The sequence below is a fragment of the Ostrea edulis genome, chromosome 1 (assembly GCF_947568905.1).
Source record: "Ostrea edulis chromosome 1, xbOstEdul1.1, whole genome shotgun sequence".
NCBI classification, from domain to species: domain Eukaryota; kingdom Metazoa; phylum Mollusca; class Bivalvia; order Ostreida; family Ostreidae; genus Ostrea; species Ostrea edulis.
In genome coordinates, this window is record NC_079164.1 from 97287810 (window position 1) to 97306628 (window position 18819).

An 18819-nucleotide genomic window follows, 5' to 3' on the forward strand; every position below is an offset into this window, starting at 1 on the left:
GATTTCTCCCTCCACAATACAATTTAATAGAACCATGTACAACTTTTGACTTCCAAATATTTACATCACACATCAGTGGCACAAGATGCAAGAAAACAATGAGTAAGATTTTATCGGTTTACCTTGACTTCACATCCTGGCTTGATCACCTCTGTGAATCCACCCAGAGCACACAGGGCAGCGTTAGCCATCTTGGACATGGACATGAGCTGTCTGCTGTTACAGCGGGGTGAAGAGAGGGTGTCCAGTGAGGCCAGCAGGAGGGGCAGGCAGGACAGGGAGTTGTGTAGCACCTGAATCAAGTATAAATTGATTACAGAACAGGCTTCATTTTTATTTCAGTCTAACAACTGTCAAAGGTTTTCATTTTAAATAGGTCATTGGTAATTTCGAAACATTCACAATGCCTGCAAACTTCAGATAAATAAAACTGACAGAAACATTTTGTGTCAGACACAGTACAGTAATTAACCATGTTGATCCCTTGCTGGCAGATTACAAAGTGCAAGAATTAAATAATATTTCATACACATATGTAACTTCAACAAGTAAAATTGTATTGAGCAGGAGAACCCTAAACTTTTTAAGAGGAGAATTTACAGCAAGACATGTCTTTACAAATCAATAAACGATGATTCCATTCACAGTCAAACCTCGATATCTCGAACTCGATGAGATTGAGAAAAAACTTCTGAGATATCTGAGGATTCAAAATATCAAGCCAGATATCTCGAACTCGATGAGACCGAGAAAAAACTTCTGAGATATCTGAGGATTCAAAATATCAAGCCAGATATCTCGAACTCGATGAGACCGAGAAAAAACTTCTGAGATATCTGAGGTTTCAAAATATCAAGCCCGATATCTCGAACTCGATGAGACCGAGAAAAAACTTCTGAGATACCTGAGGATTCAAAATATCAAGGGCGAAATACTTAAAGAATAAGTGGTTGGGACTTCAGAATCACTTTGACATATTCCATGGTATTCGGGATATCTGTGTTCAGGATACCAAAGTTCAACTGTATCAAAAATGCTCACCCGTTGAACAGCCTGAGGCCATGACTGAGTGGTGTGAGTTTCCGGGGCACTAAGCAAGCCATGAAGAAGGGATATCACTTCAGTAGCCATATTGTTTGCCACATGTCCACTTATGAATGGTCTAATTGGGTCAGTCCTACAAAACAAATCCACTTGATTTTGAAACTTTGTTCTCCATAAAGCAAATAGTGACAAGAAGACTGAGAAAAGAGTAATCCTAAGCGTAAACAGTCACACAAAATATATATATATATTCCCTCTCTCATCCCCCCTCTCTCTATGAGTTAATCATACCTTGTTAATTCCGTTTCTCTCTCACCCCCCCCCCCCCCCCCCCCCCCCTCCCTCCCTCTCTCTCTGAGCCTGCGGATATGAGTTAATCATACTTGTTAATTCCATTTCTCTCTCAACCTCCCCCCCCCCCCTCCTCTGCAGATATGAGTTAATGAGTTAATCATACCTTGTTATTTCCGTTTCTCTCTTACCCCCCCCCCCTCCTCTCTCTCTCTCTCTGAGCCTGCGGATATGAGTTAATCATACTTGTTAATTCCGTTTATCTCTCACCCCCCTCTCTCTCTCTGTGAGCCTGCGGATATGAATACCTCATACCTTGCTAATTCCGTTTCTCTCTCACACCCCCCACCCCACCCCCCTCTCTCTCTCTCTGAGCCTGCGGATATGACTACATCATACCTTGCTAATTCCGTTTCTCTCTCATCCCTCCCTCTCTCTCTGAGCCTGCGGATATGACTACATCATACCTTGCTAATTCCGTGTTCTTCTCCCTGCACACTACATCCACTGGTTGTTTCTTCTTGTCCCCAGTGGGCGTGTCTGCCTGTCCACCTTCCACGGGCGGGCCGGTGGACACCACAAGACCCATCTGTGCCCATTTAGCTGCCTTCTTTAAAGCTGATATAGCATCTTCTGTGGTAACTTCTGCTTTACCAAGCTATTTAGGAAACAAAAAAATAAAGACATGTGATAACGGATTCATCTTTTAAGTAGTTCATATTTAGCTTTCTATAACCAATGAGAGCAATGTAATTAAAATAGAAATCAGACATTTAGCGATTTGAAGACTATAATGTAGCAGCATTTTCTCCTTGACTAAATAACGACTTACTGAAGAACAGATATATTCAATGATTCATAAAATATTTTGACAATTTTTGTAGAATATTTCTACCTTTGTCATTTCTCTGTCCATGCGAACCACCCTTTCCATGTTCGCACCACCTCCAATTCGAAAAGGTCTGTTGTCAGACCTACAAAAATAAATTTAATACACATGGAAACATATTAAAATTGATTTATAATTATGCACCCGTGACACCAATCATCATATACATGTATGATCTACTTATAACTGACACCAACTGTGATCTGTTAATGATTATATATTACAGATTCTTACCCCAGTAGAGGCTGGATGACTTCATGAGATAACTGATCCTCTCTCTTGTGAATGAACACAGACAGTTTCCCAGCCTGGATGTCGGATTCCTCGGATTTATCCTTGTCGGATGACTGAGATTTGCCTTGTGCCAAGTCCATAGAGGGACGGCGGCTTACCAACGTGGCATAATCACCTGGTATAATTATAATTATGATTTCACATACTTGAAATTCATGTGTCCTTTGAATTTCATGAACATAATACTTTCAGAAAAAGTCTACATCTATCTATTGTTACTCCCATTGCTTTCTGAATATTCAGATATCAATTCTCCAAAAAATTTTCACCAAAATTACTGTGGTTTCTATAAATTTTGTAGGGAAAGGTTTTGTCAAAAACTACAATATCCTCCATTAAAAGAATTCCAGAACTGCTACTCTATATTTTACACTTTTAAATAAAAAACTGTCCTTTGATGTTTGCTTACTTTAAAGGCCAAAGTTCTTAAAATAAGATCTTTGTCATGATGACAGTGACTGTTATGATAAAGAAACCTCACTGTTTAACACCCAAGAGCACTTAGCATGTCTAAATTAATGGTACTTCACCAAATGCTGAATAAGAGAACAATTCTAGAGGAAATGTTAAACCCCAAACAACCCAAATATTACTTTACTTCAAAGTCATGAATACAACAAGAGGCCCATGGGCCACATCGCTCACCTGAGTCACCTTGGTCCATATCAGAAGATTTTCCATATCTATTTGCATGTAAAACCGTAGTCCCTATTATGGCCCCAAACCTACCCCTGGAGGCCATGGTTTTTGCAAACTTGAATCTACACTATGTCAGAAAGCTTTCATGTAAATGTGAATTTCTTTGGCCCAATGGTTCTTGAGAAGAAGATTTTTAAAGATTTTCCCTATATATTTGTATGTAAAACTTTGATCCCCTATTGTGGCCCCATCCTACCCCAGGGGGCCATGATTTTAACAAACCTGAATCTGCACTATATCAGAAAGCTTTCATATAAATCTCAGCTTTTCTGGCTTAGTGGTTTTGGGAAGAAGATTTTTAAAGATTTTTCCTATAAATTTGTATGTAAAACTTTGATGCCCCCCTTGAGGCCCCATCCAATCCCCAGGGTCCATGATTTTAACAAACTTGAATCTGCACTATATCCACAAAAAAAAACCGAAAAAAAAAAAAAAAACCCAACTAAAAAAAACAAAAAACTTTGACCCCCTATTGTGGCCCCATTAGATCCCCAGGGGCCGTGATTTTAACAATTTAGAATCTGTACTATATCAGGAAGCTTTCATATAAATCTCAGCTTTTCTGGCTCAGTCGTTCCTGGGAAGAAGATTTTTCCTATATATTTGTATGTAAAATTTTGATCCCCTATTGTGGCCCCATCCTACCCCAGGGGGCCATGATTTTAACAATTTAGAATCTGCATTATATAACGAAGCTTTCATATAAATCTCAGCTTTTCTGGCTCAGTGGTTCTTGAGAAGAAGATTTTTAAAGATTTTCCCTATATATTTGTATGTAAAACTTTGACCCCCTATTGTGGCCCCATCCTACCCCCGAGGGCCATGCTTTTAACAATTTAGAATCTGCACTACCTAATAAAGCTTATCTATAAATTTCATCTTTTCTGGCCCAGTGGTTCTTGAGAAGAAGATTTTTTAATGACCCTACCCTATTTTTACCTTTTCTTGATTATCTCCCCTTGGAAGGTGGTCTGGCCCTTTATTTTAACAATTTAGAATTCCCTTTACCTAAGGATGTTTTGTGCCAACTTTGGTTGAAATTGGCTCAGTGGTTGTTGAGAAGAAGTTGAAAATGTGAAAAGTTTACAGACGGACGGACGGACAGACAGGCGGACGGACGCTGGAATACGGGTGATCAGAAAAGCTCACTTGAGCTTTCAGCTCAGGTGAGCTAAAAACTGGTGTTCAACGAGATTCTATAATGATGAAACTCAGTAAGTGAATCTTTATTACTATAATGATGAAACTCAGTAAGGGAATCTTTATTACTATAATGATGAAACTCAGAAAGTGAATCTTTATTACCAGGCACGAGAAAGTCTCCAAGCTTGGCAAGAAGGAGGCTGACGATTTTGGCGGGTGGATCCGTGATGGGTTCGGAGGTGTTCCAGTGAGTCGTGGTGAGATGTTGCCCCCAAACTGGGAGTTCCACCAGTTCACAGTCTGCAGTGTTCATTAGGGGTAGGGCCACTCGACATAGCTGGAGGATGATCAGGACTAGTTTAGGAGAAGGCCTGAAATACACATAATACAGGCTATAACCAATAGTAGAGGACATGAAATACACATCATACAGGCTATAACCAATAGTAGAGGGCCTGAAATACACATAATACAGGCTATAACCAATAGTAGAGGGCCTGAAATACACATAATACACGCCATAACCAATAGTAGAGGGTCTGAAATACACATAATACACACCATAACCAATAGTAGAGGCCCTGAAATACACATAATACATGCTATAACCAATAGTAGAGGCCCTGAAATACACATAATACACGCCATAACCAATAGTAGAGGCCCTGAAATACACATAATACACGCCATAACCAATAGTAGAGGGTCTGAAATACACATAATACACGCCATAACCAATAGTAGAGGGCCTGAAATACACATCATACAGGCTATAACCAATAGTAGAGGCCCTGAAATACACATAATAGAGGCCATAACCAATAGTAGAGGACATGAAATATTTACGGAGTAAACAACTAGGTTATTTGTATTATGATGGTATAAAAACAATGGAAGCAGTGGGTGATTTACATAATTGGCAAAAAGTTAATTATGCAGATATTATCTATATTTGTAATTTACCCCCTTAATTTTTTTTAACACTCTGGCTTTTGCATGTATGTGAAACTGAAAAGTCAGTGCTTTCATTCATAATTAAAAACATTAAAACAGCATAGATTTCTTGCTGAAAAACATTAAAACAGCAAAGATTTCTTACTGCAAAAACATTAAAACAGCATAGGTTTCTTACCGAAAAAACACTGGTAAATATTACTTGTTATTGAACATTTAAAATGCCATTTCATAAGAATTCATAAATGTGCTGCAAGTCTTCATAAAGGACAGTTTTACAAAGAGCTTTGTTGACTCAAACTACTTTTAATGTTTCATATCACTAAATTTATATTGCTAAAAAAACATCATGGTTAAAACTTGGTAAAACTTTTAATCACCTCTGGTCCAGTAACAGTGACAAGAGCTTAGATACACAGGCTGGCTGGCTGAGGATAGCCCTCCCCATACGACTCCGAGCCAGGGTGTTTAACAGACTCAGTACATCCTGTAGTGCCTCTGTGCCTGCAGCCTCATTACCAATACACTCTGTGGCTCGAGCAAGATGATTGGTCAACAGAGTCGACACCTGACGAGCGAGGCCAGAGTGTTCCAGCTCCTCTATCCCACTTCCTGTGAAAAAGATAAAATTCCATCAGTTACAGCACATATTGCATAACACACAAAAAGATTTCCAAATGTAATGATGGAAAAAGAAGTATACATGCTTTAAGCTCATACTCCTAATAAATAGTCTACGATGTGGTCACATTTATCGTATTATTCACCGATAGTATCACTTTTGGTTCAGGTAAAAATCTGAAACTTTAGTACCAAGAATAAGACAGAATGTACATGAAAAAGAATTTTTACGTTTTTGCTCAAAATAGATTTTAAGCTTACCATCCTCCGTTTCCCACATGACACATCGATTGGCCAGGACCTGAAACCCTGCCCAGGCCATAGCGGAGACTTTTTGATTGACAGACTGGGTGTCTGATGTGTCGGACCTCAGGTTAGCCAGACTGCACAACTTGTCAAGAAGATGTACCAAACCTGACCTCACGAGGCACTTCTCCTCTGCCCTAAAAGTCAAAATAAATTAATAGTGTATCTACATAGTTTAAAAAGCTCTGAAGTATTTAGGAACTGAGAGAGTTTACACAATGTTAATTCTTTTTCTTTGACCACACATCTAATTGTTTGGATGGAAAAATAACAGAAAGGTCAAGTACCGGATATCTCAGTAAAAAAAACCTCAATAATAGATACACAGTAATATTGACTGCATATTAAGGCAATTGGACAGGGTACAAGTCAGACATTCTTATCCTCATTTTATGCTGATTAACTGACCTAGTATAGGGTATGGTACACAAAAGTCCGATGCTGTTGGAGCAGGCTATCGGGTACTTAGCAGCCAACTGGACAACGGCCGTCATTGTCTCAGCGAAAGCTTCCCTCACTTGAGGCACCATCCCTCCACATGTCAGTTCATCAACACTGAAGCAAGACACCAATCATTAATCAAGCTTACCAGTTATCAAACAAACTACATGTACTCTAAAAACAAACAGGAAACATCCGTAAAACTTTTACCAGTTATCAAACCAACTACATGTACTCTAAAAACAAACAGGAAACATCCATAAAACTTTTACCAGTTATCAAACAAACTACATGTACTCTAAAAACAAACAGGAAACATCCATAAAACTTTTCAAAGGCCTTAAACATATACTTCTAAGAAATGTCTGGAACAAAATACACATTCTGTAATGTTCTTCTTTGAAGTAGAAAGTTTTACATTTTAAAAGATATATTGTTCCACATTGAAGTAAAAATATCCAATTATTGTTTTATACAATATATATAAAGAGCTTACAAGGATTAAGTGAAACTGAAAATAAATTACCCGGGGCCAGACTGCAGGACAGAAGTTACTGCCGCCACCAGATGTGTGGCCCCGCCCACTTTAGTGGCTGCAGTCAACAGTTCCTTCATGTGTATTAATGCTTGTTTACGAGTGTTTCCCCTCTTTAACCGTGTTGCTGCTGCTGCTAAGAAATCCTTAGGTGAGATCTAAAAAAAAAAAAAAAAAAACCCAATTATCACTCAACAAGATGCTCAAACAGTTTTTCTAAACCAAAGCCAAGATAACAGATAGTTTATGAATGATGCATGAAACATAACAGACATCACACTAGTTCCAGTAGGTTTCTTCAGTCAGACAACCTACAAAACTAACATTTCATACCCCTCCCCCCTCATTACTACCAGCCTGGAAATATTTTAAAACAAAATTTCAGTGCAATGGAGTAAGAAAAGAGACATGCATAGGTTGCTGAGATTTTGGTACTCACAGCTTTTTCAGGACTGCTACCAATAAAGGAAAACAACTGGTCGATCAGGATTGTATGAGGAGGCTTGTCTCGTCCTTCTCCGTCCACCAAATCCTGCAGTACACTGGACGGAGTCCTCCGATGGCTCTTCCTTTTTCTTCCAAAAAAAACAACAGGACATAAAATTTAAATATGACACACACAGTGGCCATAGAACAACATACACAAAGTTCTGTAGAGATGGGTGGACCGTTTAATATTCCCCACTCATTTCGAGGTTTATGAATGTTTTTTAATACCATACCTCTGCTTTATATTGATCTCTAATACAGAGTCATCTTGAAAACACTCCACTCCATTGGGTGCCGAGATACTTCTACTCATCTGCGACAAAACGTCTGTGTCAGACCTCACCATCACTCCAAGCACTGTCAAATGTTCATATAAGACTGAATCATATTTCTCTAATCTAATAAAACATGAATAAGGTGGAATCAGATTTCTCTAATCTAATGAAACACGAATAAGACTGAACCAGTTTTCTCTAATCTAATGAAACATGAATAAGGTGGAATCAGATTTTTCTCATCTAAAGAAACATGAATAAGGTGGAATCAATTTTCTGTAATCTGATTTAACATGAATAAGGTGAAATCAGTCTGTTACATGAATATGTGACCTAAAAAATCAAAATAGCTATACATGAAAGCTATAAGATATGGATAATAAAGTTGTGGAATGGAATTTAAACATGTCATCAACTGCTGTAAAAATGTGCAATTCTAATGTAAGACCTAGAATTAAACTCCTGTGTGACACAAGTGCATGATCTACCGATTTCCACCATAACACCTTAACACTATGCTAACTGTAGAATTTTACCTTAATCTACTTGGCTAACTGTAGAATTTTACCTTAATCCACTAGGCTAACTGTAGAATTTTACCTTAACACTAGGCTAACTGTAGAATTTTACTTTAATCTACTTGGCTAACTGTAGAATTTTACCTTAATCCACTAGGCTAACTGTAGAATTTTACCTTAATCCACTAGGCTAACTGTAGAATTTTAATCCACTAGGCTAACTGTAGAATTTTAAAAGGACAAAGAAGTACCCCTTTGCTTTTATTTCTGCCACAATTCTGTTTGAAAACTTCCTACTTAAATATGTAAACTCTATAACGAAATTGACATACCATTTTCTGGGTTATTTGAAATTGACCGTGCTACATGGATCCCCTCCCCTGGTGCTATGGTAACCTGCAACAGTAGGTCCAATCGAGCTCTGAGGCCCCTCATGATGTGCTGTGTCCGAGGCATCACTGGTTTCACTGAGGTGAAAGTTTCATCCCCAACATCATTGTCAAATTTCTCTCTGCAAAAACATGCACTGTCAATATCAGATAAATCATCCCAAAGAATTGTGTAAGGTATTCAATTCGTGCAAATGGAATTTAATGACAATATTTCCTGAAAAATGACAATTGGCTTCTTGTCTTCTGATAGTATTTATGGATGTCATGTCTCTGAGGAGATTGTTATTGGATATACTGCTTTACCAAAAAAAAAACCCAAAACACTAAAACAAAAATACCCAAGACTAAAATTCTTCCTCATACTATCATGTATATCAAACTTTTTACCGTAACACTTTAACTGCCCTCTCGCTGGCCATTTCTATGGAAACATCCTTCACAAAGCATAACATGGCAAGCTCCTTTCCTTTTGTCTACAAATTACACAAAGATTTAATGTTTAATTGAACTATAGACTACAAAGGATGAAGAACAAGAATCACTTCACTACCAGTATATAGCAGAAATTCTGAATCATATGCAAGTATATAGCAGTGATTCATTTTGAAAATGGTCATCATGAGTCCAGCGGACTCGATCCCCTTAATTTATTACAATAATGAGTCCCCTTAATTTATTACAATAATGAGTCCCAAGCTATAATCAATAAATCCAAATTTCATTCTTTCAAACAAACAGCCTGACAATCACAGACCTGTATAAACAAACCAAGTTAAAGAAGACCCTTACTGTTGTCACCCCTTCTAGAGAATAAATCTCCTGCTTTTTATTACGAGCCATCAAATAATTCACTTGCAGAAAATTCTGATTCATAGTTAATATTGCAAAATGATATCAAGATAGAAATTCTCTCAAGATCAAGTTCATACAACAGATCAATCAATGATTTGAATTTTGAGAGTGATACAATGTAAGATTTCTGAAACCATCCAATCCACACACACATGAATAAGTTTATGATCCGCCAAGTTTACATGTCTGCTTAAAGTTGAATGCTGGAAGTTTTTATTCTTTAATAGCCACTTTTGTCCATGCCATTTAAGTTTTTTTTTTTTACATTCTGTGCAAATGCTACAATACGAAACTTTATCTCCATTTTCCTTCAATCTTAACCAAGAATAAAGCGCAAGCCATTTTTGTTGAAATTTTCTCAACCCCTACTTCAATTTCAGGATCAATGTTTAATTTCAGGGACTCGATGGTTACTGGCAATATTACCAATCACATCACTTTGCAAAATATGTTATCTTTTTCTGATTAGGAAAAAGTTTTATAATTCTTTTTTGGTGGAATTGCGACATGTGCGACAATGTTCTAGTTCCCAGTTTTGTTTACCTGCCGTATTGCCAAATATATCATTTGGTTTCATTGGTTAATGTAATGCGAGTTGACCAATGAAATATCATAATTCTTCATTCAGAATATCTCGGATATGTAGTAAGTTCTGGAACTTAGATTTCGTACTAATTACTAAGGGAAATGAAAACTCTCAACACATAATTTCAAATTTTTACACGTCCGTTGGGATGCACACTTAATGAAATCATGCATCCTGAGCAAATTTAATGCATAATTTACGCAAGGCGCACGCCAAAACAAATCAGTGAAATAGTATCCATGTTCATTCGTAATAAGCCTCTATTATGAGGCTAAAACTCTCGCTTTTATTGATATAACATCAATATTCAGTGTATAGCACTCAGCTTCTAGCAAACTGATGCTGATCAACAACTTTACCAAAAATCAAATTCCATTGCAACAAGAAACTATACATGTACATGTGAGATGTTATCAGGACCATATGACCAAGTTTTACATTTCTGTGAAAACTGATTACCTCTTGAAGATGGAAATCAGAAAAGAAGGGGGGGACAGTGGTGTTTCCTTCATTGTGGTCCCTCACTTCATTGTGCCATCTCTGCTCTAGTTCTGCGAGGCTCTGTAAATACAGAAATATAGAGAGAATTGCCTGCGGAATTCTTTACCAATATTTTCTCTTCAGTGACAATAGCTTTAAGAAACACTGCACCTGCAGCTGTCTGAGCAGGCCGTCGATTTTGGCATACACCTCCTGTATAACTGTCCTCAATAACACAAACTCCTCCGTTTGCTGGTTCTCGGCCTTTGGAAGTTTGAATACTGTCTCCTGAAGGGACAAGTGCTTCAGCACTGCCGACACAATTCTCTCCTCCAAATCCTCCGGGTTAACCACATCCCTAAAAATGTAGTCAAGAAATGTAAATATATGAAACTGAAGAAATGTATATATATGAATGGAAGAAATGTATATATATGAAACGGAAGAAATGTATAGATATGAAATGGAAGAAATGTATAGATATGAAATGGAAGAAATGTATATACATGAAATGGAAGAAATGTATATACATGAAACGGAAGAAATGTAAATATATGAAATGGAAGAAATGTATATATATGAAACGGAAGAAATGTATACATATGAAATGGAAGAAATGTATACATATGAAACGGAAGAAATGTATACACATGAAACGGAAGAAATGTATACACATGAAACGAAAGAAATGTATACACATGAAACGGAAGAAATGTATACACATGAAACGGAACACTATTAGCAGAAGCATATACTGTGGAATCATTAGAATTCGTGGTGGCTCAATTTTCGTGGAATTCGTGGGTACCCCTCACCCACGAATTTACAGCCTCAACGAATAAAGACAACTAGTATACAAGAATCTTACAAATATATAAATCCATGAAATTACTTCCCCACGAATTCGTAAAAATTCAGCAACCCACGAAAATTGGTCCCCACGAATTTAAAAGATTTTACAGTACTGTATAGAAGGAAATGAACTTGTGGAGGAAATTTTCACTATATTCTTGGAAATAAAAAAAAAATGCATGAATTCAACATACAATCAAGTTTTAGAAAAGTAGGTCAAAGTCCAAGGTCACAAGGTCAAAAGTTTTGGTACCATATATAGGGCCTAGTCATGAGGTATCTAAATCTGAAATAGCAAAACGACCTATCTCCCTTGGTTCAAAAGAGCCAGTGAAAATCTTTGAAAAGATAGTGTGAACAGACCTGAATCTTCATGTACATTCATCTAGAAAATTGCACCTCTGCTGTTCTAAAGAGGAAGATGTTTTTAAAGAATTCACTCATATATTTCTATGTAAAACTTGCACAAATAGTCTGGCCCCAGGGCCCATGGTGTAAACAAACTTCAATTTACACTACATGAGGATGCTTGTATACATTGATTTCACAAATTGTACCCTGGTTGTTTTTTAGAAGAAGATTTTTAAATAATTTTTTTCTAAATACAGTGTATTTGAATGCAAAACTTTTAACACTTCTTGTGAACCCCAACCCCCTCGCCTTGGACTCTTGGTTTGAACAAACTCAGCTCTTCATTATACAACAATGCTATGTGTCTGGCTTTTCTGCTTCAGTAGTTCTTGAGAATAAGTTTTAAAGCACTCTTCCCTATTTTCACTATTTCTTAATGATCTCCCCTAGGACAGTTTCATCCTTTTTATACAAGGATGATTTGTGGCAAGTTTGATTGAAATTGGCTCAGTGGTCCTGAAGAAGTCAAAACTGTGAAAAGTTAACAACTAAAACAACAGACAACTTTTGATCAGAAAAACTTACTTGTCTCAAGTAAGCTAAAAATCAGAATTATCTTCCTAAAAACTTAATTTTAGACGTCAGTTTGAAAATTTAATATGCTGAGAAATGGCAGCTTCATCACAGTTAAGTTGGGAAAATTTTTGTTATGAACTTGGATTGACCTCTAGAGTGACTCACAAGAAGTTACAATTACCTGAAAGACACAGAATTGTACAGACTCAGGGCATTTCTGTTGAACTGCCTCAAGTTTACCAGGAGATTAGAGAGGCTGTAACTGATGTGGGACATCCACCTCTTCCAGTTGTAATCATGAAATTGCATGGATACTTGCTTTGCAATATTATATGCAGATGCTTTAAATTCTTTTAAAAGATATGGGCTCAGTCTTTGGGATCTAGGGACAACACTTGTACTTTTTTTTCCAAACAAGCCACACTATTTCCAGTATCCATGAACCTGAGCTTCTAATCGTCCAGTACCTGATGCTAGGCCTAAGCTGAATGGCTTGCCTCCTGCACATTTTTCTGAGGTGCTGTAGAATTTCGGCTGAGAGTCGGATTCTGGCCAGTGAGGTGTCAGCAGTGTCTTCCGTGGGGGAGGAACTATCTAGGAGAACCCTAGGATCGGAACCGGACTGCCACACACACCTGAGGAAAGATATCTGATTAATCTACAGTTCTGAAGAATTTGCAATTTATATTTGTGGTTAACATATAGTAGGTTTTCTGGTTCTTATCTGTCTTTAAAAATCATGTTATAAAAGAAATATACATTCTGATAAAACATACCATGCTAACATGCAGCATCTGTTTAAAACTTTACAGTAAATTTATCCTAATTCATGTGACAAATATGCCTTGCTGAGTCTTCTAACATTGATGACCCTAACCTTTGACTCACTGACCCCAAAATAAATAGAGACTATATCACACAATAATTCTAATGTTATTTATTACAATTATTTTGATTGGACTAAAATAAAACTGAATGAGAATTTACAAATCAATAAATCCGAAAATGCAATGTATTCATACGTGCCTGAAAACAAATAACATAATGTTCGGACACTCAGCGAGAAAATATTCAAATTTTTGAAATCGTTAATACAGTGAACAAAATGGAATTCAAAGAATCAAATATTTTTTCTTGAAGAATTTATTGATGTGTCAACTCTGGACATTTTACTCACAAACTTAACATAAAAGTGCTTTTAAAAGAATGTTTAATCTTATATGGAAACATTTAGTCAAAAAATAAACAGATGGATAGAAATGATGAATACAGAGTGTGTTTTAATACAAGTCCCAGTGAATGGCTCACAGTGTACAAAATATCGATACACAAACCTTTGTAAAAGCTTGGACTTGAGAAGATGCTGGCAGCTGACTTCTTCTTTGGATGTTTCAGGGCCTTTGTACAACAGGTGTAACATGGTGCAGGCTAGGACAGACAAACCTAGGGCCAAATCAGCCAGGAAAGGAAGCCCACTGGACACCTCTTCTGTGGATTCCTGATAAAAACATCAATTTTCTGATACTGAAATTTGTATCCCAAAAAATTCCTATTTCCCTGAGTTTTACTAGAGGTGAAGCCAGATTTTCATCTACTACATCTGTCTTACCTGAGCTCGGACGGTCACTAAGAACCCCCACATGGCCTTGTCCGGTGTGTTGTGTTCCCGCCCACTTCTCATCTCAAAGGAGAATGTCACAGTGTCTCCATCAACCTGTGTAGCAGCAATGCCATATGTCAGATTTGTTACAAAATGCAGGGTGAATAACTGTGTAGTAGCCATAAGTCAGATTTGTTACAAAATGCAGGGTGAATAACTTTAACTATATAATGAATAAAACTCCTTTGCTCTGGACCTTCATATCATACATAACAGATTACCTAAGATACTGTATAGAAATTTTATGAATGGATCAAACTTCTAATTTGCTCACGAAAGAAAACAAGCCAGCATAAATTTGGTCTCCACAGCTGCTTTTTCATAAAACATTTTGTTTTGTTTAGTACTGAACTGTCATTTTGTATTGTACTACTGACTTTAAATATATGTGTTATAAAGTACAACAGTCGGTCACACACCTTGACCAAGTCTTTAGGCCAGCCTGACCCAAGGACACTTCTACTCCCAAATCCAAAGGTGTTTCCTCCATATTCCAGAACTTTCCTCGAGTTTGTGGTTGGTCCAGCATAAATCACTAGCTGTAAATACATAACAAATTCATTAGACCATATCTACAAAGTTAAACATGACAGTTCTCAAAATAACAAATTCATTAGACCACATCTACAAAGTTAAACATGACAGTTCTTAAAATAACAAATTCATTAGACCACATCTACAAAGTTAAACATGACAGTTCTCAAAATAATTTCAGTTTAAAATCAGCTCTGCTGCAAAATTTTACAATCTTAAGACCCCCCCCCTCCCCCTTCAAAGTTCACCAGTTCATCATATACAACTGTGGTTTCATAATTTTTTTATGGGAATCAAATGTTGTTGTCGTGCCCCCCCCCCCCCCCCCCCCCTTCCAATACATATTAGTTGGTACATGCACAATAATATTTCACTTTAAAGATTTGTGGAAAGCTACCACTTATTCTTTTTTCTCAAATACAAGTAATAACTATACATGCATTTTTAAATTGATCTAATCTTACTTAATTTTAATTTCGTAGTCTAGCATAGAAAACCAAACAGACAGTGAGGACACACATTGTCTGGGTGCACGTTACTATTATCGAAAATGCTAATAACAATTTCAGATCAGTCAACAGCTGGATAATAAACAAGAGGCCCGTGGGCCAAAACACTTACCTGAATCAGTGAACAGCTGGATATGGGCCAAAACACTTATCTGAATCAGTGAACAGCTGGATAATAAACAAGAGGCCCATGGGCCAAAACACTTTAATACCTGAATCGCCTTGGCTTGCTGTTCTGAAGTTTCTTAAAAGCTTTTTTCCTTTCTTTATTCCCATGACAAATTTTTACCCAACATCATGACCCCACCCTAGTCCCAAGGGGTCATGACTTGGCTTATCATAATACTGTGGTATGGTATGTAGATATGCAATATTATGAAAAACAAAGAATTAAAGATTTACATAACAAGGCTAAAGGCTAACAGTAATGGAAACATTTAAAGTACCGATATCAAAATACCCTTTTTGTATAAAAAAAATTTACGAGTGAGATTACGGAGATTTTACAAGCCTGAACACTTTCTCTCCACCTTTTCATTTTAGTGGATTATTTTAAACATTTTATTTGAATGGCCTCTTGGATTCTATCTACTGTACAGAACAATCTTAAAATCAGTAGATCAAATTTAAAATCAGTAGATCAAATCTAAATCAGTAGATGCAGTAGAGGGTAAATGTAGACCAAGACTCTGGTAGGCAAGAATGTGGTTGGAAATACAGGAGGAACTCGTCAAAAGTTCTCATTTGCAAATTTCAGACTGAGAAAATCATCAAAATTTCAATTTGTCCTAACAACCAAATCTACATAATTTTTGGACTCCTATTTGACAGCCAACACTGATTGTACCTCGTCGTAGTCATACTGGAGTAGAATTTGACAGTAGATATTGACAGCTAACACTTATTGTACCTTGTCATAGTCATACTGGGAGGAACTCCTCGGATCGAATCTCAGGTACAGACACCGAGCCCCGGGAATATGAACCGTCTCCTTAAACCTGTAGTTGTCCCTCACAGGATGTATGCTCTCCACAGTCTTCCCTGAAGACCAGGGAGCTGGGATTTTTAATCCCGCTAAAAAGCCCTGTTCCTCAGTATCCTCACTTGATATGCTAGAGAGGCAAAAAAAAAAAAAGATGTGAAATAATTAGAAACTTTAAAGTCACTTCAGGCTGTATGCATGCTTCCTTCTGCAAATTTAAAATCTGAGTTTAATGTAACCTTAAATTAGCGATCGTGCTTCATTCCAATGGCACTAAGATATGAATACCTCTGAAATAGATACACATTCCAATGACACTAAGATATGAATACCTCTGAAATAGATAAACATTCCAATGGCACTAAGATACGAATACCTCTGAAATAGATACACATTCCAATGGCACTAAGATATGAATACCTCTGAAATAGATACACATTCCAATGGCACTAAGATATGAATACCTCTGAAATAGATACACATTTCATACATAAAAAATCCTGTAGTTAGAACATTTTCTTCACAGTAAATATTTTCCTCTTACTCATCAATGTCTACAGTCGGTGCCATAAGTTCCATCACATGTGTGTCTGTATCAGAATCTAGGTCATCCTGCATCACAGCCTCCACTTGACTCTTCAGGAGCAGAGCAGCCTGAAAAAGTACCATAATGCACTTGTATGTGAATTCAGGATCATGATGGAAGACTAATACAATACAAAGATAAGTTCCTGGCAATCAACAAGCACAGCATTTCAAAATCCATTTAAACAATAAATCATTATTTCTTGATAACCATCCACTGATACTATACAAATTAGACAATCTGGCTGTACAACATTGCATTTTATCACTACAGATGTAAGAAATGACCATTTAAAGGGACTGGTTCATGATTTTTTGATAAAAATATTTTCCATTTTTGATGCTAAACATTAGAATTATAACTGATTTATTGTTGACAGCCAAAATTTTGACCTTCTGAATGCAACAATGAGAGCTATATTTTAGCCTTAAATATGTGTTATGTAAACAAAGACTCGAGTAAACAAACAAACAAGTGAAATATTGATTTTGAAATATAATGCATCTTAATTTTGCATGGTCACAAATTTTGACTTTTAGATGACACATTTCATTCCAAAAATGCTTGAAATGTGAAAGATATAATAATACTTGGATCGATATCCATTTCTTTTGAAAATTTCATAAACATAGCATACCGCAATCTTTGTTTACAAAACAAATAATAATCTCTCTATAATGAGCTTCTGTGATGATGTATAACCTTAATTTTCATGTGAAATCTTTCAAACACATTAGACAGTAGATTTTGATCATTAAAAGTGAAAAACAAAATTTTGGGTAAAATCGTGAATCAGTCCCTTTAATGCCCATATTTATTTTACATATGAAATTTTGGAATAGTGAAATATCCTGGTACTCTTCATGCCAGTCAGTCAACAATACGCAAGATCGTAAATACCGAGTTATCGGAACTCTTTTGTAAAGAAGTCCGGAAAAGCGTGTCGATCTTGGGCATTTTTTGTTTATTCAAAACATGGCATCGTTAGACGATTTAACCTCCATGTGCTTTCCACAATTAAAAGCATTTTTAAATGAAAGGTGTGTAAAAACGTCTGGATACAGGAAAAATGAACTTCTGAATTTAGCTCGTGAAGCTATATATTTTGACGCAAGCTCTTCTCAGCTTTGGGAATTTCCTGGCTGACAGCAGTGGGAAAAAATCCACCACATTTCCATTAAAATATATCAGTTCTGGATATTTCTGCGTATTATGTTTCTTTCTTGAATCATTACTGCAATGCAATGATAGTACACCATGTTAAAATCGGGTGAATCAATCACGACAAAAGTTGCAGAACTGGTATTATTTACCAACATGCCCAAATTCTCGTATACTCTGGGTCTCGCGAGACTTTGAAAGGGGAAAGTAAAATTTAAAACCAAGATGGAAAAAGTAGTCACGATCTTGCGTATTTGTAAAACAATAGCTGTAACTGCTGTAGTACTATTGTTTAAGAGGCACAGTGATGTTAACATGAAGTTGATTTGACATATAATAACCACCAAAATTTTTAAAGTTTTCCTTAGCAAAATCAATTTGAATGTATATATCCTGTTAACTATGTTGCTATGTCTGCAAACTGCAAAATCAATTCAGAATGTATGTATCCTGTTAACTATATTGCTATGTCTGCAAACTGCAAAATCAATTCAGAATGTATATATCCTGTTAACTATATTGCTATGTCGGCAAACTGCAAAATCAAAACAACTCCTCACTGTACCTGACTTGAAAGCAGGACAAGGTTCACAAGTTTGGGCATCAATTCATCAGCCAAGGGGAGACAATGCAGATTTACATGGTTCAGGGCAGTCAATAAAACTGGTAATAAATGTCCAAGAATGGTGGCCTTTGCAATACGTTCAAGGCCCTGGAGTCTAGCCTCCCTTTCTTCTTTGAACTTATGGATGACAGAATTGCAGGTTGTGAGAAGAACTTCCAATACCTGTAAAAGTAC

General features: G+C 36.7%; 1 protein-coding gene across 2 annotated transcripts in view; it reads right to left on the reverse strand.

Moving 5' to 3' along the window:
* LOC125671976 (probable E3 ubiquitin-protein ligase HECTD4) overlaps positions 1 to 18819 on the reverse strand; it is a 69030-nt gene that overhangs the window by 32173 nt on the left and 18038 nt on the right. For both annotated transcript variants that reach the window (XM_056139525.1, XM_056139524.1), the window contains exons 17-39: positions 18586 to 18807; positions 16818 to 16927; positions 16202 to 16403; positions 14668 to 14787; positions 14198 to 14302; positions 13923 to 14086; positions 13056 to 13223; positions 10981 to 11167; positions 10789 to 10890; positions 9279 to 9364; positions 8832 to 9010; positions 7940 to 8063; positions 7657 to 7792; positions 7209 to 7375; positions 6650 to 6796; positions 6197 to 6378; positions 5695 to 5926; positions 4523 to 4731; positions 2459 to 2633; positions 2231 to 2309; positions 1803 to 1993; positions 1042 to 1177; positions 123 to 293 (exon numbers count right to left, since the gene is read on the reverse strand). In XM_056139525.1, the coding sequence (XP_055995500.1) occupies positions 123 to 293; positions 1042 to 1177; positions 1803 to 1993; positions 2231 to 2309; positions 2459 to 2633; positions 4523 to 4731; positions 5695 to 5926; positions 6197 to 6378; positions 6650 to 6796; positions 7209 to 7375; positions 7657 to 7792; positions 7940 to 8063; positions 8832 to 9010; positions 9279 to 9364; positions 10789 to 10890; positions 10981 to 11167; positions 13056 to 13223; positions 13923 to 14086; positions 14198 to 14302; positions 14668 to 14787; positions 16202 to 16403; positions 16818 to 16927; positions 18586 to 18807 (3594 nt within the window). The remainder of the gene's footprint in view (positions 1 to 122; positions 294 to 1041; positions 1178 to 1802; positions 1994 to 2230; positions 2310 to 2458; positions 2634 to 4522; positions 4732 to 5694; positions 5927 to 6196; positions 6379 to 6649; positions 6797 to 7208; positions 7376 to 7656; positions 7793 to 7939; positions 8064 to 8831; positions 9011 to 9278; positions 9365 to 10788; positions 10891 to 10980; positions 11168 to 13055; positions 13224 to 13922; positions 14087 to 14197; positions 14303 to 14667; positions 14788 to 16201; positions 16404 to 16817; positions 16928 to 18585; positions 18808 to 18819) is intronic.